At 38.9% G+C, this 27,027-nt stretch overlaps 1 protein-coding gene across 1 annotated transcript in view; it reads left to right on the top strand.

Moving 5' to 3' along the window:
• ETV1 (ETS variant transcription factor 1) overlaps positions 1 to 24,988 on the top strand; it is a 62,671-nt gene extending 37,683 nt beyond the window's left edge. The window contains exons 8-13 of the mRNA XM_010216900.2: positions 1,184 to 1,431; positions 12,177 to 12,245; positions 14,387 to 14,455; positions 17,600 to 17,769; positions 21,518 to 21,619; positions 24,205 to 24,988. Of these exons, the coding sequence (XP_010215202.1) occupies positions 1,184 to 1,431; positions 12,177 to 12,245; positions 14,387 to 14,455; positions 17,600 to 17,769; positions 21,518 to 21,619; positions 24,205 to 24,426 (880 nt within the window). The 3' untranslated portion in view covers positions 24,427 to 24,988. The remainder of the gene's footprint in view (positions 1 to 1,183; positions 1,432 to 12,176; positions 12,246 to 14,386; positions 14,456 to 17,599; positions 17,770 to 21,517; positions 21,620 to 24,204) is intronic.
• The last annotated feature ends 2,039 nt before the right edge of the window (positions 24,989 to 27,027 follow it).

Below are 27,027 nucleotides of genomic sequence, written 5' to 3'. Positions count from 1 at the left end.
GTTTGCTTTTTGTTTTTTTTTTGTTTGTTTGTTTCTTTTTAATTTCTATTTTTAAGGAAAGAAAAACGTGTTTGCTCATGATGAATATTAATAGGTATAGTAAGCAGTTTAAGAACATTTTATCTGCTACAATTAGTGCAAAAGCAATAGGTTCCCCCTGTGTGTGTATTCCACAGGAGAGGTCGAGAGGACTTTGTTATAATACATGCATTTCATCAGGGCCGGGCTCTCTGTGCTTCTGATCCCGCAGATGTCTAAGTGTCCAGAGTTCATGTATGTTTTCTATATGGGGTAACGCATCTAGGTTCTTGAGTATCGCTGCATTGCAGTGATGAATTGAATTCTCTGACTTTTCTGCCTTTTGAAGAACATTTTGGAGTAGTGAGTGTCTATGTAGCTCAAATGGACTTTTTCTTTCATGAAGAAATGACCTAGGAAACAAAGTAAGGCAGAAGGGGATTTTTTTTGCATGATGTCTCTTAGCAAAATCTGCACCCTATTTTTTTTTTCGGGAGTGATTAAACCTCCCTCCCATTGAAACTGGAATGCAATGCCAGCTTCTTGGGTAGGCTTTCCATGGCATCATCTCCAAGAGAAGAGAACTGAACTGGATACTCTTACTCTGGAGTGATTCCAGGTGTTACTATGAGCAGTACTATTTGTTTGAAATGTATGTGTGTGTGTTAGGGTGCTTAGAATCATTTCTGTGTAGCAGTAAGCATAAAGTAAGAGTAAATTAAAATGCCAGCAATATGTCATTAATGCTTAAGAATGGACAACTCTAGCTAAGGTTGCTTCGTATTAACATGGTGGGTGAAGTCCGTCTTTCTAGCTGGTTTGAAGTTGTTGGAAGATAAAATGTGTTTCCTGCTTGCCTCTTCTGTTGCAGAGATGTTGAAGGCAAGAAGGATGATGGTGGGAATGGGTTTTAGGCTTGATATTTATCGGGGTTCTTTTTATTGTTTTCTTTTTGCTCATTGCTGTTTTATGTTATTACAGCACTGCAGTGGTGATAATCCTGATGGGAGCATTTAGCATTATCATAAATAAAATATTTGCTACTGATGAAGTGATAAAGCCATTCCTTTCTGCTAATCATGACCTGTGAAGATCTTCAGGAAATAGAATGTGCCTCAAAGCTAGTAATTGCATCTTTAAATGACCTCTCTAACTTGTGTTCTAGATTTCGCCGCCAGCTCTCTGAACCTTGCAATTCTTTCCCACCTTTGCCTGCAATGCCAAGGGAAGGACGTCCAATGTATCAGCGCCAGATGTCTGAGCCAAACATCCCCTTCCCACCACAAGGTTTTAAGCAGGAGTACCACGATCCAGTTTATGAACACAACGCTATGGTTAGCAGCGCAGCCAGTCAAAATTTCCCCCCTCCTCTGATGATTAAACAGGAACCTAGAGATTTTGCATATGATTCAGGTAGGTGAGACTCTTCTTTAGTTCTGCATGGTAAAGTAATAAATGAATCCAAGCCTGTGCTGTTGATGTTTTGATCATATAAATTGCAGTTTGCTTATTTGACTTCTCAATAATCTGAATTCACTTATGTCCAATATCGCTGCAAAGTAGTATGACTGGTACATAGTGCGGAACATCTTGTGCCGCTGTTGCTTTGTCTGCTTGCTCTGTAAAGGATATCACTTTCCAGAATTCGCTATCTAGGCGGTGCATAGTTTAAAGAAGCCAAAGAAGAAACCTCAAGGGTGGAAAATTGAGCTTTGTTCAAGGGGAGGGGGAATGTTTTGTACTATCGTGTCTTTGACCTCTAAATCTGTGTTCTCTGTTTTTATGAGCTCTTTCATTTGTCTGCCAGAAATAGAGGACTCATTCTCCTCTTGCTTACACTACTTTAAATCAGGAGTAACTCCACTGAAGTGGGGTTTATACAGCTATAAAACCAATGAGGGAGAAGAATCAGCCAAATTGGTGTCAGCTTCTCAGTTTGTGCACGCCGATGTGTTTTGTGGATGTACATAATCTGTGATGCCAGGTTGCTGATGTAGAGAATAAGCTGTTGCTATTAATAATGTTTATTGTGATAGTGCTTATAGGGCAACCAAAATGAAGCCTCATTGCAGTAGGGACTATGTGAAAAAGTGGTGGTGGCAGAACCTGCTCTGAACAACTTCTAGTCAAAATAGATAAGTAACAGAAATGGAGGGAATAACATTGTAAATGTTAGGTTACTTTTCTACAATTTAAATACCGTGTTTATAATATGTAGGGGGGAAAAATGGGATTTTAAGATGGGAATTAGGTAAGCAAAAAAAGATTTAGGTGACGATGGCTGAGGAGCTAAGGAGGAGAGGGAAGTTAGAAGGATAGATGTGGAGAGAGGATGAGGTTAAAGCAATATAGCGTGGGCTGAATGCGTTGGATGGAGTAAACAGTTTAGTCCATAATAACTTATCTTGCGTCTTTGATACTGGAGACTGCGTTTTTTATTGTCTTCTTTATAGGCTAACTTAACACTGTCTGCTAAGTGAGGCATTTTGTTATGTGGTTGTTATTATTATATGCTTGTTTCAGGATTGGTTTGTATGTTGGAATAAGGGACTTTGTAATATAGAGCTGTCTTCTCCTTTCTTATTTTTGACAAAGGACGAGTCCTTAGAGGAAGCTGAGGTGGACATATAGTGGGAATGGAATCAGGAGAATATTTTTTCCAAGCTGAAGTATAAGACAAGATGAAGATGGGTACAGATTATGATGATCAGATCTCAACCTAAATGTTTTCATTGATGAAGGTCCTGATAATGCATGATTTTAAAAGGCAGTCATGTATTTTTAGTCCTGCAGAGCAGCATCAGAAAGACTGCCCAGTTAATGCCACTATGGATAATAAAAAGGGAACTGCAGTTTCAGGCACTTGCCAGTCCCTTACAACCCTAACAAGCACCATTATTCATCCTGGTAAATTAAAGAGTAAAAAAGGGCCCTTTTGTAAGCATGCCTCACATTTAGCTAGGAAGTGGGATCTCCTTATAGCATACTGTTACTTTAAATCTGTGTTGGCTGCTGGCATTCATCATTCTTTGCAATGTTCTTTATTGCAAAAAAACAGATTTTATTCTGAAAGGATAATGTCAAAACTTGTATCCAATCCCATGCTGCCTTTTGTTGTTGTTTGTTTGTTGTTGTTGCCAGCAAGAACAACATTCCACTTTATAATAATGACGTTGAAGCAAAGTTGTTGTTTCTTTTGTAGATGAATAATTAGTTTTTAAAAATGTAATAGCTGTGTAACCAGTGGTCATGAAAAATTAATCTGTTGGTATCAGGAAGTACTTTTATTGGCCTCAGAATCACTGCATTTAAGTTGACACATCTGTACACTCCATAAATTGCAGTCAACAACTGTGGTCTGTTGATATTTTGTCTTGTTACCATCTGTTCTCTAGAAACCATCATTTTCCATCCTTGCTAAAAGTACATTAAATAACCCCTTAGGAAGCATAATGTATTTGTCACTGAATCATTGATTTTATTTTTCACCTATGGATGTTCATAGAAGGAGGAATGCTGGAGTGAAAAGTCTGTTTTTGCCTGGTGTTTTATTGCAGCTCAGATAAGAATATAGAAACATATTTAAAAAGTTCATTGTAATACACCAAGATGTTCCTTTAGGGATGTTTTTGAAACAGCCTCATAAAGTTCATTGCTTTTGTGCACTATACTTTAATACTTTGTGGGAAGCTGGTGAATGAAAAGCATTATTATGGAATGATTATAACTCTATTAAAACATGACATTAATTATGACATGGGAAATGGCAGATCAATTAGTTGTAATTGTAATTGCAGGTATGCAATTTCTACTGCAGAATGTTTGAGATAATGGAAAAAGAAAAATGTCAACAACGTAGAAGCTCTTTCTTATCTGTCCACACTTCTAGAAGTCACAGGGCATCACATTTCTGTATGGTGAATAAGACCTTATTTTCCACAACAGACTTTTTTTCTACAGCTGCCACTCACAGGTGTATTTAGTACCTGATGTTATAGCTAGCAACTTCAAACCCAAAGATGCAGCCAAGCACAGTGATAGAGACTTGACGTTACATCCTTAATGAATATAGACCACGATATTTCCCAAGACTTTTTTTTTTCTTTCTTCTAACAAAGGAGAATTTGAGCATTCTTTTAAAGATAGCATATTGTGATTTTAGCTGATCTGTTCAGTTGTTTAAATAAAAAGACCTGGCTTTGTTGCTTGCATAAGCTTACTACTGATTGCCAGAAATGTATCTGCTGGAATCTGGGTAGATTCAGGCCTTGCCAAGCAAGTTAGAAACATTAGCAGGGCCATTCTTGCAGTTTTGTTTCAGGGTAGCATTATGAATAATGTACTTGAATGGTCTTGAGGAAAACTGGGATTCTATCCTTGCCACTTCCAAAATTTTCTTCTGAGATATTACTCACATCACTTAATTCTGAATATTTTATTCATTTTATCCTTGTCTTATTTTCTTGCTTGCTTATCAACTCTTGAGGGCTTCACCAGCAATAAACACCCCTTATCAGCACATGAGGATGGATGGGGAATTGCTCCCCTAGTAAGAGTGAAGGGAGGCAGGCAGACACATCAGAAATATATACGGAATTTGGGTGCCCAGTTAGGGCTCGTTAATCGTTCTGAAGAGTGTTATCTTATGTATGTTCAAAGCTCAGTTCCTAGTAACTTCGTTTGCTTTTTTTTTATGCAAGGAAATACAGGGGCGTCAGACAGGAAAATCCCAGTTTCTGTACTACATAAATAAGATATACATAATATGAAAAAGCTGACATAGATGACTTGAAAAAGTCTGGAAAATGTTGCAGGGGCTGGAACCAGCTTTGTTGGGGGCTAAAATTGATCATTCAGCTATATTAATCTTGAGGTCATCTTTTTCCTTTCTTGGAGCGTTCTGCCTCATTACCCGTACAACTTCCAGCTTCTGTAGCAAATGAAGCAGGGGGTCCACCTGCAAATCTGTTTGCTGCACAGCCCTCGCTTCCCCTAAACGGTTTTGATCTGTGCACTCAAGAGGCAAGGTTCCCGAGGCACAGGGTTCAGCTGACACTCCATTTCGTTTGGGAGCTTGTGGAGTAAAATTAGGGAATGTGATGAATTAAAATGTCAAGAAGAGAGTAAGGTTTTAACAGTATTTCTTGGAAGTATGTTTATTTTTTATTTAAAAAAAAGCAATATTTGGATATTCTGTTGTATTGGGTGTTTCAGTGAAGTTAGTTTTGGTCTTAGAAGTAAACTTTAGACATTTGGATATATTAATGGGAAGAAAGAAAGGAAATCTTAACTGTCAGTGCGAGTCTACACAGGGTTGCTTTTTTCCAGGATATTCTCCAGTGGGTTGACCAGTGTAGCATTTAAACTGACACAGCGCATGGCGTTTTCACTACCCTCTTTAATTACATTGACTAATTTTTGTACAGGGCCTTGAAAATGTAAAGCGCTGTATGAGTGCTAAGTATTATTGCTACAATTATTCCCTTGGGAGATTATTTCACAGCCTAATAGACTTCACAGCTAAGGAGCGCTTCGTGATAGTAAGCCTAAATTTTTTTTCCTTTGATCAGCTGCATTCCCCTGCTCGTAGCTACACCTCCTTGCCTCATCCGAAACAATTCCTTGGTATTAGCGCAGCACCTCTAAATCTCTGTAGACAGTCTGCACGTATGCTGTGTGCGAGCAGTTGTTGAAATCTTGCTTCATAAATCCTCTAGTTGCTTAATCTTTTCCTCAAATTCTCTCTTCTTTTTTTTTTGGTCTTGTCAGGTTGCAAATATTGGCAGTATTTTCAACAGAGTTTAAAAAAAATGCTCTGTAAAACAGGCTGACCCCCTCCTTTCACGGGATATGGTGCTTAAGTGCATGCAGCTCAGAAATGCATCTGCATGGAGTTCTTTGCCCTACATTACAGTTGTTCTCCAACAAAATCTGCTGTGGATGGAAGCAAGAAGCCGTAGGGGACAGGAGTGTGTTCCTAAATTAAGGTTAAGAAGTTCCCCCTTCTCTCTTTATTTTGGTTGTGCAGTTTTCCCCAGTATCATTGGTGTGGTTTGAAATGCTTTGCTTCAGGAGCTTGTCTTTGCTGCCGGCGAGCGAGCAGGATTGTTAAGCTGCACCGCGCTCGGCACTTGCTCCTAAAACACCTAGACACGAATCAGCTCTTGGGTGGTAGGACAGGAGGGAATCACGGCGGCAGAGATGGGGAGCTGCGGGGACGTAGGAAAGCTGAACTTAGGAGAACTGCTGCGAAAGGCACAACTTTACCTCTTCTCTTCCTTCCTATCATTTCCTCTATTTATTCACTAACTCTGTCTGAAAGAAATTTGGAGTTAGACTAAAATTAATTTGGTATTATTATCTTCATGAACAAAAGCAAGTCGGAGTACCATGTTAGTATGAGCAAGGAGGCAGGAGACCATACATCTATTTTTTTTTTTCTCAAAGCAGACAATACGATCTGAAAAATTGTCCTCCAGCCCCTGTTTTTTTCAAAGAAACGGATAAATATCCTCTAAATCTACAGTTACAGTAAGTGGCCCTGGCTAATGATTTGATTTGAGGATTGAGAGCACAGTCTGGATTTACTCTTTGTGCATTAACGCAGGTCAAATGGACACGGGCTGCATTTTAAATCAGTAATGGAAGGCTGAAGCCTGCCTTAAACCAATCACACCGGCCTTACCCAAGACCGATGGATCCCGGGAGACCGAGCCCTGCGAGCACAGCTTTTATATGAATGGACTCTGCGCAGCCTGAAGTTTCATTCATAAAATGGATGCTGAAGGGGAGGGGAAAAAGGAAAAAAAAAAAAAAGCCCAAACCCTGGAATGTCCATTTATGCCGAGCTGAAGGGTGTAGTGTTCCCTCAGCTGCTGCTGCTCTTGCCAGTTGCCTTAAAGTAATGATTAATGCGCCTTGGCCCGGCCTGCCTGTAAGCTGACACCCTTTATGGCCTTGGTGTGTTTCTAATGTATAGTGAATGAGAAGGCTGCGTTCTCAAATCAGAAACATAAACAGGAACTGGTTGGTCTGAATTCCATTCAAATATGTCACTTCAGCCGTGCAGTGTTTGTCCAACTCTGATTTTACAGGCAGGGGATGGGGCGGGGGAGAAAAAGCAACACAGACATTTTTGCTGCAAGATCACCGACAAAAGGCAAAGGGGGGCGGCGGGAGGAAAGATTCCCCTGCTCCACTGAACTCAAAGGGGAGCGATGCTTAAAGTGCGTTTTAAAGTTACCGAGGTTAATAAAAGTAAATACATGATTTTAAAATATGCTAGAAAGATCAGTTCCATGTGGGATTTCGATCCGGGACTGGATGTATGAGCCTTTGTTTTCCTGCTCGGTTGTATAAAAAGTTACACATCGCCTCGACAGGCTGTTGACATCTGGTCTCAGAAAATGCATTAGATGTTGTCATAGATCTAAAAACCAAAGTTGTGGAAAGGAAGTTGTTTGCTTAAGGTTTGCTTTCTGTGTGTATATGTGTGTGCGCGCGCGCATGTGTCTAAGCTCACTTAGATGAAATTGCAGGGGCCAGATCTGTTTTTCTCCCGTAGATTTTGTCAAGAGAAATGTGAAGAATTAAGCTTTTATTAAATTGTAAAGATAATGAAAATCAAAAGTAATGCAATTATTTTAAAATATTTTATTTTATTTTTAAGAAGGGATGTATTCATGTCTATTTGTGCACATATTTGCACATAGCATAATGTTTTTCAAACTGCCAGTGTGAAGGTCAGTGTCTCTGAAAATGAAGCCTAAAATCTTCTGTGCTGAATGCTTTTAAACTCACAACAGATAATGATTTGAGAAAAGAATGCCTAATTTGAGATTATTATTTGTTGTTGTCTTTTTTTTTTTTAGGGAAGATAGTGGCTTTAGGTTGATATATATAACTTCACTATGTAACATTTCACATGCTGGCCTTGCTAATGAAAATTCAATGTCTTCTTTTATATTGTCAAGACTTTACCGAGTTGTAGGATTCTGTTGTAGCTGCGTAGATTCTGTGAGGGACAGAACTTTTAAAGAGTCAATTAAAGTCTGACTCGCCAGCATGTGAGTTGTGAATAGGCTCAAGTAATTCCTACATAGGAAGATTATGTCATTATTTCCAGTATTTCTACCTAAATGTCTTGGTATGTAGAGACATATGATTTTTAATCTAAATGTATTCTACAGGTTTACAAGATTAAAGATTTCACAATCAGAAGGATTCGTTTGATATGTGTCACTGCAAAACACAGATCATGCCTTTTCCTTAGTGGTGTCTGCTGTCACTTTAGCTACTTGTAGAGATCTAGTTTCAAACAACTGTGTTACCTAAAAAGCCCTGTTTTGCAGTGATTTCAGTGTTGCTTTTCCACTGAGCTGGCCAGCTCGCTGGTGGGGTTAAGCAGCTGCTTTCCAGCATGCAGCTAAACGTGCTTCCGTGGTGGATGAAGCGATCCTTTGTAAACAGCCTCTCAGTGCTCTCGGACATCGGAGAATAGAAAAGTTCTTTGCCGTGCGATTGTAATGCTACTAAGTTTGCGACCGAGAGTATAATGTGTTCTGACTTGAATGTTTCATTATAAAAAAGCCACCTTTGTACTAAGCTAAAAAAACTCTCTCCTGCTGCTCAGCCGTCTCTGGCAGTGCAGAAGGAAGCGCGTTGCCGAGCCCTGCGAGGTGCTGGTGGGAGCACTGGCACACACGTGTTGCTTCATGTGCTCGGTGCCGCAGAGCCAGATTGGTCCCAGCTCTCCGGGGGTTTTGGCCTCCCCTCTGGGCCCCGCAGTGTGAAGGAGATGGATGCTCCGCACATGCACTTCCCTGCCGAGGAGGGGGAGAAGTGGCAGAGCCCATCTCAGTGTGTTCGTACAGATACACCAGCTTTGGGTCACTGAAACTGGAACCAAAGCCCCTCTCCTTACCTTTTAAAACCTGAAGGACAATCGAGAAGCTTAGGCTTAGGATACAGTGTGGTCTGTGTCCCTGGCTGGTGGAGACCTCCAAAGTTTTAGGACCCTGACCAGCTGAGGTCAGGGAGCGCAGCAGGGAGAGCAGGGAGTGAGGTGGTCCCAGCTTTGGTGTCATCACTTTGTTTTGCACATAGAGGGAAGGGAACACGTTCTGTGTGTGGGCTGCGGTTTGGTCACCGTGGGGCTTGTTTGCAGGCTCAGGGCACGGGACAGCTGCCAGCGCACTGTAGGATAGACGTAGGCTGCTGCGCTGAGTTAAAAGCCAGGCAGGTAGCTAAGCTTTTCCCACCCATCCTCGCTCAGATCGTGCACATATCTTAAGCTTTTCTCTCTCCTTTCTTCATGTACGTCTATGTTAGGTAATACCTCTGTATCACATTATGCTCTGTCACATGGGCTTCCAAATCTTATGATGATCTTGATAACATGAGCTGAAAAGTAATTCAGAGAGATAGCGTTAATTTAGCAACTTGCCTTTGGTTAGGAAGGCCGTGTAACTGCAGAATCGTAAGAACAGCCCTGAGAATAAATCCCAATTTGGGTTTCCAGTTTCAGCTTGGCTCTGTTTTATTCGGGGAAAGAAAGTCCCTTTCCATGGAGAAGCTCAGTCTTCCCTGTTTACCTGGGCAGTGACTCTGAAGCTAGGTCTGATGTTTTGCAGGCTGGTAACCTCTCTGCATCGCCGTCTGCACAGAGCAGTAAGGGTTCCTTAATCACTCAGAGTTATAACCTAGCCCTTTAAATTCTGATATAATAGCTTAATCCTTCCTTACAGAGGGAGTTTCTCAAAAATGTCACATTTGACAGTAAGACCTACAACCCCTGTGCCTAGTAAATTCAGCAGCAGATTTTTTTTTTCTTATCCTGAGGAAATCTGTTTGGGCTTTTTTAATTTGAGGTGTTTTGACTAAGCATAGCAAAATATATTTCTGGTAGTTCCTCCATAATACTCCCAGATGAGAAGACATTTCTGCAGTGTCTAGATTATACATAATTTAAAAAATACATACCTACTGGGAAAAAAGTGGGTTCAGAGCAACATGAAATAGGTCCAGATTCTCTGTTTTATGATGACTGCTATACTGCTGTTAGGAAGAGAAACAATGAGGATGAGCTCAAAGTATTCCGAATTAATCGCAGGACTTCTACGTCCCCATGCTTTTTATTTATTTATTTATTTTAAATTGGGCTCTTCTGTTCTTGAGATGATACAACTAACTTCACAAAGTGAAATATTTCATTACAAGTCTGAAATGAGCGTGTCGTGTATCCTAAATCCAGGCATATTTTAGATGCTGAAATTTGCTAAAAGGCAATAGCATCAGTCACCTCAAACACTTGAATCCTGCTCTAAAAGTGTTTTATGCCAACTTCCTACTTCTCTCTTATTTGTCTTCTTGAAACAATACTTTAAGGAGAAGAAAACATATAATTGCTCTGTAATTTCTGCACTAAAATGTTTTCTTTTGAAGTAGCTCCGCTTAGCTAGTAAAAATACTTCTGGGTCTTAGTCAAGCATTTAGTACAATTTAAAACTGCAATGCTAAATTTCATTGGTTGGACTTTTTATTAGATAAGGTAGAAATGAAAGCAGCAGGCAATTTAATTAGCAGTAATTTTTCTGGGCAAGTCATTACTTTGATGAACTTCAGAGCAATGTTTATGGCTCCTAATTAACCATGTTAGTCATTTGATTGAATAATCACTTTGGAAATGTTTCTACAATTTGATTAGAGTCTGACCCACTCTGATAGTCATAAATTAACTGATAGCACTTTAGGATAACAAGACTCTAGTTACTTTACGAGAAATAAACTCTTCCTCGCTATATTTTTCCATCCTCTGTGGACTATTTAAACACAAGCTAACCAAAAAATTAAGTAATGTCGGTACAAACAATGCTCATCTCAAAAAGACTCCAGATGTTAATTATAATTAACAGGACCCTTGGAGATGAAACCCCAAATTGGTTAAAACCAGAACTTTTTTGAATAGGTACCTAATTCTTTTTTCCTTATGCTCTGTTGTATCATGTTGTCAGAGCGGAGTTCATGAGTCAAAAAAAGGTCTCGTTGCCAATACTAGTGAATTTTTTACCTAAAATAGAAAATAACATCTGTTTCAGTTCTCGGACTTCCTCTTTTTTACGTAGATTTTTCCATTCTCTTTAAAATTCAATCTACTTGGTAACATGAGTGATTCTTTGCAGGTGAGCCACTGCTTATAGCCTTGACTTCTGGTCTGCAAAACCAGGCTTGACTCGTGTGATGGTTGAATCACTGATTCCTGTGGCTGCTCCGAGTGGTTGTCACTGGCGTGTTTGAAATGCTGGGGGAGGCAGCGCTGCCCCCCTGGCAAGGGGCACCGGGAGCAGCGCAGAGAGGGGCAGGAGGGACCCTGGACTCAGAGGAAACAATTATTACACCCCGAGTCTCTCTTGTTTTGGGAAGCCGGTGTAAAACCTCATTTTCTTATCCTGCCAGATCTTTGATACTCATCACTAGCCAGTGAACGGTGAAATTTAGAATTGCATTCTGAAAGAGTTTGTTGGCAGCGCTGGAAAACTGATGTCTGCTCTTTTGACCTCTGTTTGCATCTCTTACCGAGTTACATGTTACTGGTAACAGATTGCATAGTTTAGGGTAGGAGTTTATCACAAGATCAAATAGACTTTGTTAAGCAAGACTTTTGATATCCAAGAAGTGGGTTAAACGTGGTCGAGGAGAGCAAACATCTATGGTGTATTTCTGTTTGCAAATCCCTGTGCACAGGATGTGGCTACTTGGAGAAAGAACAAGACACAGGGGAAAAATATCAAGACGTTCAAAGAATGCCATTTTCATTAGTTTTTTTTTTTTTTTTTTTTTTCCTCACTCTTGCACACTTGAGGTGGGGAATAGCAAATAAACATTTGTATTACTTTGAATGTGCACACTAATTTTGTAGGGATTTATGTGCAGAGGGAGTTTTGCTTAAAGGTGTGCAGGTGGCAGGTGAAAGATTTTCTTTTTTGCTGTGCCTTGTGCGTGCTGCTCTGAAATAGTAACTGTGTGTTGACAGGTGCTCACCCTGCTGTAACTTGTGTCCTTTTTTGCTGCTTCTCTATCTGCATCCTGTGTCATTGATAACCTGCACACTTTTAATTCCAGACAGTCTTTTGACTAGTGTTGTCGTCTTCTCCTTTCAGAAGTGCCTAGCTGCCATTCCATTTACATGAGGCAAGAAGGCTTCCTGGCTCACCCAAACAGAACAGAAGTTAAGTTTTATATTATGTATCATTTTTGTACAAGAGAAACATAAAAAATATCAGGAGGAATTTGGGGTTCTCTGATTTAAGTCTGCGGCTGAGAAAACTCTGTTATTTCTTTCCCTTCTCAGCCTGAGTTTTTGCTGGACCGATCCCTTGTAGCCTCTTCTAATGCCACAGGTTGATTATGCCCGAAGTAACTTCATAATAAAGTTACTCATTCTGCTTTTCAAGGCCTCCAGCTATTGAAAGGAAGTGATGCTTATAAATTTATCCATCTTGCCCAGTCTTTTAAGATGATATTTTCCAGGCTGTTGGTGTGACAGGCTCAGTTAAATTTTAAATAATCAATTTGATACTTTAAAAGGCTTTTGATGAACGTTTTTGGCTTTCCCTTTGGATCATTATGAGATTTCTTTTTTCCTTCAGTGTTATGGTTCTTCTTAGAACCAGTTGCACAGCCATTTAATATATAGCAAAACTCTTACTTCAGTAGCTCTTTATGTGTAAGACTGCTAACACAATTACATAAAAACAACTACTTAAAAATGCCTTCCCCTCTCCTGTTTTAATGTATCTTTTTAGTCAGCATACAGTCTTTTTGTTACAATTCTTTTTGCTTATTTGTTTTTTTCCTCCAAGGAGCAAATTTTGAAAACTTGAGGCAAATTGTATATGAAATTGATGGGAATTTAGATAGGCATATGAATAAAAGCCCTTTAATAGGACTTCATTCAATAATCAAAAGACACAACTGAAAAGATAAAAAAGTTGGCTAAAAGCCCACCTACTTCTGGCATGGAATAAAGGCAGATCATAGAAATACAAGGTAATACCTAAAAAGGAGGGCAAGACAGGAGATGAAAGTATATAGCAGTCTCCATGTATGAAATTATATCAAGTATAGAAGCTTGATAAGGGAAGTGAAAGACATCAGGGAAAAATCCAGAAGCTGTAGGGCTTAGGTAACAAATTTGAGCTTTATTCACAGCATAGATAGGGGAAAAACAGTCCTAGCAATGTTATACTGCCATAAATGCTCAGAGGTGGTAGAAATGTTATGAATGATGTAGAAAAAGCAGTGATAATCAATAAATATTTGTGTTCTGTATTTGGAAGTCATTCAGCGTGATTTCATGGAATAAAGGTCATGTCAAACGAAGCTGATTTCATTCTTTGTTAAGATTAGAAGTTTGATTGATAAAGATACTAGTCTCTGTATGATACGATTAGACTTTTCAGAGCATTTGTCTTACCACTGCATTAATTTCTGATTAAGAAGTTCGCACTATGCAATATCAATAAGGTATACATTAAATACATTAAGATCTGGCTAACTGACAAATCTAAAAGTGGCTGTCACTGGGCAATCATTGAATTGATTGTTTCTATTATAGTTCTGTAGGAATTGCTATCAGGACTGTTATTATTCAACATTTTCAATAATGTTATGGAAGTAAGTTAATTGATAACTTTATGGCACGAAGATAGGCAAAGTGGTAAATAACGGGCAGGACAGGGCAGTTGCATAAAGCAATTTGAATTGTTTGGTAATCTGGGCACATTAAAGAAAACGTGTTTTTAATGTGCTGAACATAGACTAGACCAATCGGGAAATAATATATTGGAAAAAATGACTGTGCGAAGGGGCTACTCCTCCTGGGCTTTACGGCGGGGGAAAACTCTCCAACTAAACGTTGCAGCCATATGGCAAAGAGCACATTAGCAATATGTGTGTGATGGAGGGTCATGGGAAGGCAGGAGGAGCCTGGGAATCATGTACCTGTGCAAAGTGGTGGTCGTGAGGCTGAAATTGCCACGCAGAGCAGTTCTGGTTAACCAGAACATTGCAATAAAAGCTGAAACCACATTGTTTCAAATAGGAAATGAGACAAACATTTTGGAATAAAACATGGAGAAAAATGGACACTTTTTCATTTTTGCAGGTGGAGATTAGGTGTCTTTCGGACGTGCAGACTTTAATTAAGCACCCCTGTAAACATGTTGTGGGTAGGTGGTAACCTAAAGGATATAGGATACTAATTGGATTCCTCTATGACTTAGCGTTCCCTCTGGCATTCAATCTATGATCTCTTCTTTATTCTTGCATCTTTTAAATAAACCCTTCTCTCTCTCTCTCTGACTTACAGGTTGTATGTATGAAAAGGGACCTAGGCAGTTTTATGATGACACTTGTGTTGTTCCAGAGAAGTTTGACGGTATGTATGACACATCTCTGTGGTTTTTTTTCCCCTTGCTTTCCTCTTTTTTTTTTTTTTCTGTTATACCAGGAGTTGAAAAAGGAAGAGATGAGAGATTTTTATCTGCTAATCAAAAAAGTTTGATAATGTGCCAGTTTAGGATTCCTTAACTCACCATTTGCAGTGCACCCAACCAAAGCTGACCTTTGTCTCTTGAACCAAAGTCTCCTTTTCAATAAGATGTCATTCTGCTTTTGCCAGTGAAAGATTCTGCAGCCAGAGTTGTTACAGAGGAGCACAGTTCTTGTAATGTTGAGAATTAATAGGAGGTTTTCCATTGCACTGTTGACACATTTGTTGTTAGTGATTTAATATAAGCTGTCCTTAAAATTAACAAAGCAGATGAGAAAGCAGCAATTTGGGTTTTACTGAGGACTGAGCCTCTTGTCTGTTCAGAGATGAATTATGGGCAGTAAGTGTAGAAGGTTTTTTTGTGTATAAATGTATTCTGTGCTACATTAAACATTGTGCTAGTGGTTTATTTTCTAATGGGGCTGATAACAAATCAGTGACCTTTTCACAGCGTTGCCTATTATAACAGCCATGTTTTAAGAGGGATTCTAGGGTCAAGTAAAATTAATGCCCCAAATTATCCTCGGTTACACTGATGTAAAAACAGTTTCCTGGTGTAATTTAGTTGATTTCAGATTTATTTCATTATAATCAAAGTAGATGGAAGCAGTACTCTGTGCCAGTGACTCTGCTAGTCTGCAATGTTGGGAAGTCGTTTGGAGACTGACTATTTAAATTCACTATAGTAGCTTATTTGCGTTAGTGTACGTCCAGCTTTGTTTATTTTAGCAGGAGAGATTAGATATCCTCCTGATGAATTTGTGAACAGGTCTCGGACCATAGCTAAAAATACATCTGCAGATCTTTAGAGGATTTCTTTTCCATTTTGTTTTGTTTTGTGCTGAGAGTAACTTATATGAAATACAGTACTACTGTGTCTAGTACCAATTGTTGTGTTTACTGGATGACTAAAGAATGGGAGGCTAAAACAAAATGAACATAGAGAATTACACCTTCAAGCTAAGGTGTTGCATATGAATTTCAGAGATGGTAAGGAACAGCAAAAGATAAACAGATGATTTAAAAAATATTATACCTAACATTGAAGACTGTTAAACTTAGCATTGTATTGCCACAACATTGACACGTACAGTGAAAGGGCGATTTACTGAAAGCGTGTTTTGTATTCTAGCTTTTAAATTTGATTATTATTTATTTATATAGAATATATGCTTATATATAATATATACTTACACTTATGTATATATATATATGTACATGCATATATATATCTACACACACAGGTGTGCATTGTGTCAGTTCAGCATCCTCCCTTCTCCCCTATTCCCACCAAAAAAATCATTTTTGCGCCCGACCTGTTTGCAGTATCAGTACCAACTTTCTATTTACGTTTATGGAGCAGAATCAGGCCCTGCACTGTGCAAAGTAGTATTACTTTCCAGGAGTAATATTTGTCACCATTTTTCTTGAAAACCTTCCCCTCACCTCCTCATTGTACAAAGAAGGGAAGGAAAATAGACAAGAAATACAAATAAATGGAATAATGATCTTTGGACGTGTTTGCATGCCCACAGAGCAAGCAGTCTGCTTTTAGCCCCTCTGTTGTCTATCAAGACAATGCCTTGTACTTGAGAAGATTGGTGCTATGATACATATGTGTGTGATAGTACTTGTAGCATGATGAGCTTTGAAGAAAGAGGATAGACATGTCATTATGCTTTGTCCAGTAAAGAAAAAGCAAGACAAGCCCAGGACTAGACTTGATGTTTCAGAACCAGATTCTCAGCTGCTTCTGTTAAAATCAAAGATCGTTGCAGGCTAAGAATCTGATCCTCTCTAATACTGCACTTGCTATTTGCACAGTGCTCAGCTATTGTTAAAAGAATAATCCTGTCCTTGAAAAAGAAGGCCTTTCAGGCCTGGAACCTGAACCTCACGGATACCTAGAGCCTTGTGTTGATTTATTTGTTTTCCACAGCTATTGACTCAATTTTCTTTCCTGATTACAAAAGGAAGTACTCAATTTTTAATATTATTATTCTTACTTTTGTTACACAGAGCCATTCCATAATGGCCATCTGAGCATCTTAATGTTGTGGTTGAATGTAAAATCCTTGCTTTCAGCATTAAACAAATTCATGCTTCTTATTGGCAAGGACTGCTGTTCTGGTAGCTGGACTGAGGAGTTTTACCAAGGCATCAAGGATTGCTGTCATTGTTTGCTGTGGAAAAAAAAAATCACTGCTTCAACATCAGAGCTTTCAGCTATCATTATTTTCATGAGTTTTTCACTTTGAGCAAGATTTTAAAACAACAGAGACAGCATGGATGAAGCAGGACAGTTTTTCACTGGCAGTTTGTGGAACAGTTAGCAGAGTATTGTTTTTTAAAAGCTTTCCATGGATTTGAAATTTTAGAAGAATTAAGTTACTGCTCTGTGGGAGAAATGCCAATCTAATATGTAGATATGAGTAAATGTAATGTGTGCTTGTATGCAAGTCCAATATGCCACAGAGGAACTCTCATATCTGCAGGATTTGCATACCTATACATAAAGCACATGCTGTTTAAGTCCAAGTCAAATACTTTGTCAAATTTTCCTTGGATGAATTTGCATGCAAAAGAAGTTTTACTCAGTAGGGTTTTGCAGCTTTATGAAGCATACATTACATTTCCAAAATGGAACTTGTGCAAAGGATTGTATACAAACACAGTTCTCCAGACATCAGAGTTGCTTACAAAAATAGTTTGTGCTCTTTTTGATAGAGGATATTTCAGAATGGTTTGCAAGGGAGATTTGCATGTTTCAGGAGTAGATGGGGATAGGCTTAGGGAGACTGCCATAAAGTGTGGCTGAATCTAGGTACTTCTTAGTTTATGAATACATTATACATTGCTGTAAGGGTGTATACAATTAATAGTAGGAAGGGCAGCAGCAGGAAGGGCAATAAGAATTCTTTCTATTTTCTTAACTCATTTCTATTTTCTTAACTCTGCTGACTGCTTCAGTGGTTTCTCTGATAAACTGAGTGCCGATGCACATTATCGTTATTGTGTGTGCGCGCATAGGTGACGTCAAACAGGAGCCAGGAATGTACCGTGAGGGACCCACGTATCAACGGCGAGGCTCACTTCAGCTTTGGCAGTTCTTAGTAGCTCTTCTCGATGACCCATCAAACTCCCACTTCATCGCCTGGACAGGCCGAGGCATGGAATTCAAGCTGATCGAGCCGGAAGAGGTGGGTCGAGCAGACAGCATTCCCCTGCGTCCACCAAGGTGTCCTGCAAATTAGACTGGCTCCCTTGAGGTTGGCCACTATTTTCCTTCAACATTTTGCATCAGTAGTACTTCAGAAATACGATAGGGAAGACTGGAAAGGGAAGTGTTGCTTCAGTTAAGAGAGATGTGTTAAGTATGGTTTTGATTTCCTAATTGTAGAAAATAATAATAATAAAAGTGCCAGATGTCCAGACACTCAACATTTCTCTTGGGACCTAGATTTTCAGAATGCCTTCACATAGTAAATAGCAAGTTACTGTGTTTCATGCTCTTCTGAAAATTTGTCCATGAATAGACTTTAGCAACAAATATTCTTCAGTGTGACAATGTGAGAGCTTTGAACTTCTTAGGTGTACAATGAAAGACTCAGAGTCTGATATGAATTGAAAAGGAGTTTAAGAAAACCAACCTGTCAAATCCTATCAAAATTAAAAGAAACAGCTCTTTTAAAAGTCTTCCTGCCTATCTTTACCAGTAGGTTGCTTAGTGCACACATAGATCCTCATCTTGCAAACACTCACTGTACACAAGCAGCTCCTCTGATCCATGAAAGACTCATGGGTAGATAAAATTACTTTTATTCATAAATATTTGCTGAACCATAACTTAGTTCACTTGTGTGACAAACAGGAACAAACTGAACATTTTATTAAGTAATCTTTTTGGATTAGATAGCATTTAAATTATCCTTAATCTCTCATAGATTCTAAGCACAAATGGAAACTGTTAGAAAATCTGATATGACTGTATTCTCTTTTAATACTGGTGTGGATATTTTGATTAGACTTGTCAAAAAGTGATATCATTTTGGTTTATTATTTTACCCTTTGGAAGGAGTTGGGTAACAGAGGAAACCACAGCTGTAAAGATCCACTCCCAGTTACAGCCAAGTAGGATGGTTCAGGGGTCTAAGGCTGCTTCTGCCTTCCACCAGCTATTTCTGCTGTTTGTTGGCATAATGTAAGAAAGCTTTTAGATTGCTCAAAGTTACATCAGCTGCCAACAGCCCTAAGGGGATGATGCTACGGGAACTTGGGATGAGAGACAGTACTGATGTCCCTTCTCCTCTGGACAAGGCCTTGCTTAGGTCGCCACAGGGACTCGGGTGCTGGCTCTGCTCTATTGGAGAACCCCCGTATTAGCCGTATTTGCAGTGGCACATCCTGGCATTCTGCAGCTGAGGATTTCACCACATTCGTGGTCCATTTGATACTGAAGCTTTGCTGGCAAGTTTTTAAGCCTTAGGAAGCTCTCGGTTCACAGGTTTCAGTGAACATAGTCTTCTTAGTGGTGTGGCCTGGCCCAGAGCAGCCTGAAATATTGGTAAAGGCTTTTATTTTAGGGTGAATATATGATCAATTCCTCCACACACACACCCCTTTAACGTTTCTTTCCCTTCTTGTTTTTATCTTGTCTTTAACCTGTGTTCAAAGTTTTTCAAGATTTAAAGAGTTTTATGAAAATATAATTCCTAGCAGATGATACAAAAAATTATAATGTTATTACTTAAAAAAAAAAGTAACAAAACAAAGGCTTAAGATTTCTCTGTTTCATAATTTCCTGATAAGCAGACTATTCTGATGTAAGCTAACCAGGTCACCTCCTTGCCTGACTGTGCAGCAGTTGCAGCATGTTTTTGAGCAGCCCCACATCTAAGAAGCAGACAGCTCAACACTTGCTTGCTACCCTGTGCCGTTAGTGAGTACAAAGGAGGAGTCCAAGTTGTTCTCACATGAACGTCATGGGTCTGAAAGAAACTGTCAATTAAAATAAAAATAGCCTATAGGATGTCGCACAGTCCTGTTGGTTGCTAGGTGTGAACTGAAGAGAAGCCAAAGAGCTTGTTGGTTCAGCTGTGGCAGGTCAGGTGTTCGTGACGTGACCTTTCCATGGCACCCCTTTCTGCAGGCTCCTGTCCCTACAGAAAGGGTAACAACAAGCACTAATATATATCAGCTTCTCAGGTCCCATAGCTCATTGGGAAAGCAGGCTTGTGTTCATACGGGCAGCTGCAAACTCAGAGGGCTAAGATTTGGGCATAGTTCTGCTTTTATGCCTGGTACCAGGCAGTAGGCATCAGCAGGAAGGTGGGGTGGAGAGGAGGGACCTGAATCCCTTTGGTAGTCCTAGGAAGACATGTCAGATGATCTGCAGACACATTCTTAAAACTAACCATCTCTGGACTTGCTTTTCTATTTAGGAATGTCAAAACGTTATGCCATGCAGAATATTCTCACTCACTGTTCTGTTGTAGTTAACTTTGCTGTGTATTTCTTTATTGTGTAAACTTGATACACTGGGGGCTTGGGGACTCTGATTAATGCAGAAAAGCTTGGCAGGACTGAACGAAGAGATGTAGGCATTCGTTACAGAGATGAATAGGCGAATCAAGGTTACCTATCTAGGGCAAATCTACAGCTGGAGTAAACTGACATGCTTTGGAGTTATGCTACAGTACAGCTACAACATAGCTGAAGTTAGCAGTACTGTGGTAATTTACATATGCCTGAAAAGCTGCACCACAGAGAGGAAATAATATTTTAAAAAGAAATTTTAAAAATTGTTGTCCAGATGGAGATGGAAGTTGTGGCTTTTGCTGTTGTTATTTAGTCCCCTTCAGTTCCAAATGCTGCATGTCATCTGTGACTTGCATCAAAAGACTCTAGTCACCTTTAGGGAAATTTCACAGGACAGTCTACAGAGACACTGTTTGGCTACTGTCCCCTTTCTCCAGGGCTGTATGCATATGTGCCTCATAAGCATTTTTCTAAACTGTACTTTAAAGAGTTCACCAGCTACAATGTTTTTCTTTTTTCTTTCAGTGACATGCTAGTAATTTCGATAGCAAGTAATTGTAATGTCACCAGCAACGGATTATAATTTAGGGTGGGGAATAAGCAGTTAAGCTCTTTAAACAAAAAGTCTTTTTCTCAAGAACTACCTCTGGTGATAAAACAGGAAGTATAAAGACAAGTAGGAATCATAAGTCAGGGCAGAAAGCATATTGTTCTCCATGGAGCAGCTTTACAAGTTGCTTGTGACTCCTTTTTTATTACTATTTTTAAGGGAAATTAAATAACTGCAGCCATATAGTTTCTCTCCCGTTCTTTGTACTGCCATATAGCTTTTCCAGGTGATTATCTTGCCTTCTCAGACAAATAATTTTCTTTGCTAAAGTAGTGTTTAGGACTGGGAGTTGACTTTTGACTCATATTTTCTAAAAATATGAGCATTGCTGTCATTACAAGTTCAGGTTATATTAGTTCATGAACTAAGTGTGCATGTGTATATACACATATGTGTTTAATATAATTAAGTGTTCTGACAACAAGGACAAAGCAGGAAGATGAGTAAAATTATACACAGTATCAAAGTGTTCATCTTTCTCTAAACTTTTGTGATGAAACTTGATTCTTTTTTGTCTGTTTGCTCTTTATATGGTTTCATTTTCTCTCCAGTTTTCTTCAAAATCCCCCCTACCCAAACCATTCCACCTCATTTGCAAATGAGTAAGTCTGTTCCAAGTTTAATGCATGATTTTGTGTCCAATTAAGAGTTAGGGGAACTCAGGTCACAGCAAGCTTTTCTCTTTTATTTATGCTGTCCACTGCAGGGTTCTACCTCCCACCCCCAAATAAAATATCTGATGATAAGATCTGCTTGTTAAATGCATTTAACAAATCAATGCTAATCCATTTCTGTGGCAGGTGGCACGTCGCTGGGGGATTCAGAAAAATAGGCCAGCCATGAACTATGATAAACTTAGCCGATCACTTCGCTATTATTATGAAAAGGGAATCATGCAAAAGGTGAGCAGCTAGTTCCGTATTAAATTTCACTGGTGCATTGCATGTTAATCCATAAGTCATGTTACAAGGAGTACTTGTAATTACATTTCTTAGGTAGATTTTTTTCATCTGTTTAGGCAAACGCTAAGGTCTGTGCTGTACCTGCCAGGTCCAGTATGTGCATCAAGTTATTTTTTTCTATGTAAAAAAAAAAAACTGTGGTTTTTAGATGGTTTACACAATGCGCATCATGATCTAGGATGAGAGGTAACATTCAAAAATATCCAAAGGAGCTTCCTGGCACCTGGGAAGGGCAAACAGTAGAGCACGCTATGAATAATGTCTTGCAGTTCTAAATTAGCTGCCCAGCACTGGGCTACTTTGCTAACTGCAAGACAGGAAAGGAAAATGATATGTACTAAAATACCAAATTCTTGACTGTTTTACCAGTAGTGTTGCAATAATATCATCTTTAAATGGATTTCAATATTTTATAATATGCTCAATTATGAGAAATATTTAACAATAATTTATGTATAACAGTCTGGTCTCGCTGACAGTATTCAACCTGTTCCTTTCCTGTGCCTTGCTGATTTACATATATATTCTTAAATATTACTATGTAGCGCTATGTAGGTTGCCTGAGAAATCAGGAGGAGGGACCTGTGTGCTCATCTACTAGATCAGCTGATGCGATCAAAGATGATAATGAGTACCTTGCGCTATATAAACTTGCTCCATATTTTTTCACACTGGTTTTGTGCACTGTAATGACTAACATGTTTAAACTTGCCATTTACCAAGTCTGTGAATGGAGCAGTTCCCCCAGCTTAAGTTACTGGGTAACTTTGCTAGTAGATTTTGTGAGGTCTCAGTTTAGAGATGCCTGATGTGGAAGTGGGGATTTTTGTAGCTTTCTCCCCTTTCACTTTCTGGCAAACAGTTTGGGTTAGCACTGCCTTATGCCTTCCTTAAAACACGCCAATGCCTCATGCATTTTTGAGGAGCACATAATTCTGTATTTGGACTCCATAAAATGGTCTGGAGACTGGGTCCAGTTGAGGAGAGGCAGAAATACTTGATGCTGCTGTGTAACATTTCAGCCATGAATTCCTTGTCCCAGGGTGTAGTGTGGCTGCACAGACAGTTATGTCAGCACAACCCAAAGGTGACACAGAGGTAAGAAGAAGGTACAGAGTGTGAAACAACATAAAAAAGTGGGGACAGTAACACCATAAACCTGATAACACTGCCCAACCCACATATCCATTTAATATGGACAGTTTATAGGTTTGTCTAACAGTTAGCTTGCTACATATTTAGCATCTGCTTTTAAAATATATTTTATTATATTTATACAGGAGTATATTTAACCCACATTTTAAAAGCTAGTTTGAACTCTTGCCTGCTTTGGCACAGTCATGTTTAAGATTTACCGTGGGATCATCCTGACTAGTCAGTGTATGTTAGGATCTAATGGGAGCTCTAGGTTTGTCAGGTTTCTTTACTGCAACATTTGTATGTATGTATTTCCCCCTTAAAACATTTTTTGTTTTAAGTTAAGTGATGCTGATGGATCATGGTAATGTCTCTGAATGTAGACTCCAATTTGACAAACTAGCTGACTTTCCTTTGATGGAGGAAAGAATAAAAATATAGGCTTCTACCCAAACTTTATCTGTGGAATGCATCATCTGCAAAAGGAGATGCTTCAGAGTATTTTCTCTAGTAAAAACAGAGTTAAATTTGCAACATTCTGCTGGCTTCATTCACCCACTCTTAATGCCATGCCAGCTGGAGGCAGAAGCAGCAGACAGTATGATCTTATTTTGAAATAATTTAAATTTATTAGAAGCATGCAACATGGCCTGTATTGTTGAACGTGATTCTTAGGGTGCTTGAAAAGATGTCATGTTGACTGTTTTCTCAAATAAGACAATAATACTGTATTGTTTTTATTACTCTTCTGCTTTAAAGTATACAAGGCACAGACTTTTATAGGTATTTTTGAGTAAAGGAAAACTTAGGGATCTTTGGACAAATGGCCCCTCCATAAGCAAATCCAAATGCCCAGGCTTTCCATGAGCAATTGCTAAGTACATATTAGCCTACTTGTTTGCTTACGCAGACGCTGTACAATCAGTATGCACTATAACTAAGTGCTTTTATTCTTCAGTATGAATCAATCTGTATAAAGTGAAATTCAGATCTGTATCATGCAACGTGATTCTTTTTTCCAGTTCGCACATGGAGTGTGGGACTTAGTTATTTTGTCACTGTAGTGACAATTGTTTACACTTTCCAGTGAGACCAGTTCCCTTTGTGGTTAAGTATAGGAAGTGATTGCAAACAAAATTTTGGAAGTAGAGTATCTAGTCTGTCTTCTAACAGGTTATCACATGCCTCAAAATCAAAAAAGCACACAGGCTGCTCCTGCAGGTTCCTATTGCCTTTGCTGGTGTCGTTGCCTTCCCAGTTCTGCTGCCCTGACAATTAATTGCATGCTGAGGATGAATCCTTCAGAAATTTGTTGAACTTGGAGCTGCAAAGACATGGATGAAGTCCTTATGCTACTGCACCTTTCTCTCCTCTCTCTCTTACCTAAGGTCGCTGGAGAAAGATACGTCTATAAGTTTGTGTGCGACCCCGAAGCGCTTTTCTCCATGGCTTTTCCGGACAACCAGCGCCCTTTGCTGAAGACTGACATGGAGCGTCACATCAACGAGGAGGACACTGTCCCTCTGTCCCACTTTGACGAGAGCATGGTCTACATGCAGGACGGTGGCTGCTGCAACACCCACCCCTATAACGAAGGCTATGTCTATTAACAGCAGGGACAGCGAAGGGGGAGTTTCCCCCCCTCTCTTAAGCTTCTCCTCTTTCTCAAGACCCAGGGGAAAGCTGAATCAACTTCAGTTTGTTTTTTAAATAGTACACTAAAAGAGGCTTTTCCTGTTGCATTACTCCTATGGTCTGCCATGGACAGCGCACTTTATTTGAAAGGGGAGGGTTGGAATCTAAACGTTATTCTGTGTAACAGGAAGAAAAGGGGGGGGGTTGCTTTTTACTTAAGTTTGGGAAGGGAACATACAGCTTTTAAGTACAAAAAAAAACTATATCATGTCTGTTTTGTTTCATATCAGCATAAGATATTGTACATTTTCTCTGGGTATCTGTAGTACAGTTAATTCTTATTGTGCAAAATAACCACTTGATGATATCAGCATAGCGTGCCTGGGGCATTTGTTTCTTGCCATTCTTAATTGTCTTTCTGCAGTTATAAAAGAGGAACAAAGCATGTATTGCAGCATTTAATTTAGAAGATAGAAGTGGCTGGCCTTGCGCCTTGCCTTTAAAAACAAACAAGTATCTCAAGATAGTTTTGTCCTTTTTTTTATTTTTTTTTAATAATTTTTATTTTTTACTCTTTTTTGTTTTGTTTTTCCATGGCCTCAAAAAGATCCTCATGTAATGGCAAAGTGGCCCTCAGTGCAGTGACTTGAGTAGCATGAGCCCTGACCTCCGATTGCAAAGTTGCATGTTATATCTGGTGCCACCTCACTATGTGTATATGGCCCACACTATGGTTTAGCCCTTTCAAGATCCATTTGAGGGTAGTACTTACATGTGGTAGGCTTTCTGATGATCATGTCAGCATTAAATACAGGATCATGGATCGAGAGGGAGAAAACATTTTGTATCCTCCCATTTCCTTTGGTACATAAATAAGTTATTTAATCAATAGGAATTAACTGTACTAAGTCACATATCTAATTATGCTGTTTAGACACAGCAAGCACTCCTTGAGAAAAATATCCAATACACTAAATAGATACTTTAGTAATTTTTAGACACGGTACCCATTAATATGCATTTAAACCTTTTACTGCTGTGTTATGTTGATAACATATATAAATACTAGATAATGCTAATGCTTCTGCTGCTGTCTTTTTCTGTAATATTCTCTTTGATGCTGAATTTACTATGACCATTTATAAGCAATGCTGTAACTACAGGTAGCATTTCAGGACAAAATAGATGACTTGAACCATTTATTGCTTAGAAAATAGCTTACGCCATAGCTGTGCTATAAGCAGCTTTTACGCGCATCCACAAATGCCTAGTGAGCTTCAGCTTGCTGAGGAAAACTCTGCGGAGCCTTTTGTAACTTTTGGTGGGACGGAGACCTACACGAACTGTCAAAGAATACCATGAAGTCGCTGTATGACGTTGTAGTGCTGGCACTGATGTTACCAATCAACTTGTTTTGGACACTAAATGTAAATGTGATTGGAGATGTTTGGAAGACAATTTAAATTTTGTCGGTTTGGGTTTGGGTTTTTTTTTTTTTCTTTTTTGTAACTTTTATTTTTGCGAGGGGTGATCTTGAAATAAGCCACACATTATTCTGTATGTAAAGTGAAAAAAAAAATGTTTAAAATATTTATGAGCACCTTTTCTGAGATACAATATTTCCTAGTTTGAAGAGAGAGAGAGGGGTTAACACTTAGATTTCTTTCTTTGCCCAGAGAGATTTAAACAAGTGCTATATGGAATAGCTCATTTTCCATCATTTCCAAGAAGCAGAAGGAAAATGAATGCATAACCATGAAACAACAAAAATTATTTTTATCAAAATGGATTGATTTCCAAGACAATCCTAGGTGCTGAGTTAATTTTCCATTCTCTGCCAATTAAGACACTACTTAAGCTATGAGTATTTTAATACTGAATTAATCAAAAGTAAAAAAGTAGCGGTCACTAGATAACCACAGGTACAGAAAAACATTTGGGCGAGCATTTAATTTACTTAGATCCATTACAAGGCAACAAGGCAACATATTTTGTGGGAGTGTATATATGCCTTAGTATGTCACCTAATTCTGTCATCTCTTTATAAGTCTTAGTGGCAATTACATTTTCAGTGATCAACCCAGAACTGCAAGTCTAAAATTGCAGAATTATCAAGAAAGGAAGGGAAAAGGTGGAGTAAGATTGTTTTTGTTTTTTGATTTTTTAAAAATGTGGTTTCCATTGAAATAAGGTTCAAATGAAAGATGCTTTGATGAAAAGTCCTTGGATTGGTTTTGGTTCTTTAATGTCAGCATGGAGCGCCTCCTGCCTGTGGCAGGATGTGGGTATCTGGGGGAGGGGTTGGACAAAAAAAAAAAAGAAAAAAAAAAAGAAAAAAAATGCATCAAATGTGTAATATTTAAGAAGAAATATATATATATATATCTGTATACGGTAGTGACTCACTGAACAAAACAAGCAATCAGACCAACATTACATGATCTCTCAGCAGAAGATATAAAAGTCTTTCACTGAACTGATTAACCCTTTTAAAATGCGCCTAAAAGGTTTATTTAAAGTCTGTTTTTATTCCACTTTTTTGTTTGTTTGGGTTTTTTGTTTGTTTGTTTGTTTGG

This window comes from Tinamus guttatus, unplaced genomic scaffold (assembly GCF_059628265.1).
Source record: "Tinamus guttatus ecotype Peru unplaced genomic scaffold, ASM5962826v1 Tinamus_guttatus_pri_ptg000503l, whole genome shotgun sequence".
NCBI classification, from domain to species: Eukaryota; Metazoa; Chordata; class Aves; order Tinamiformes; family Tinamidae; genus Tinamus; species Tinamus guttatus.
The sequence above is the reverse complement of the archived record's forward strand: the minus strand, read 5'-3'. Positions and strand labels throughout refer to the sequence as shown.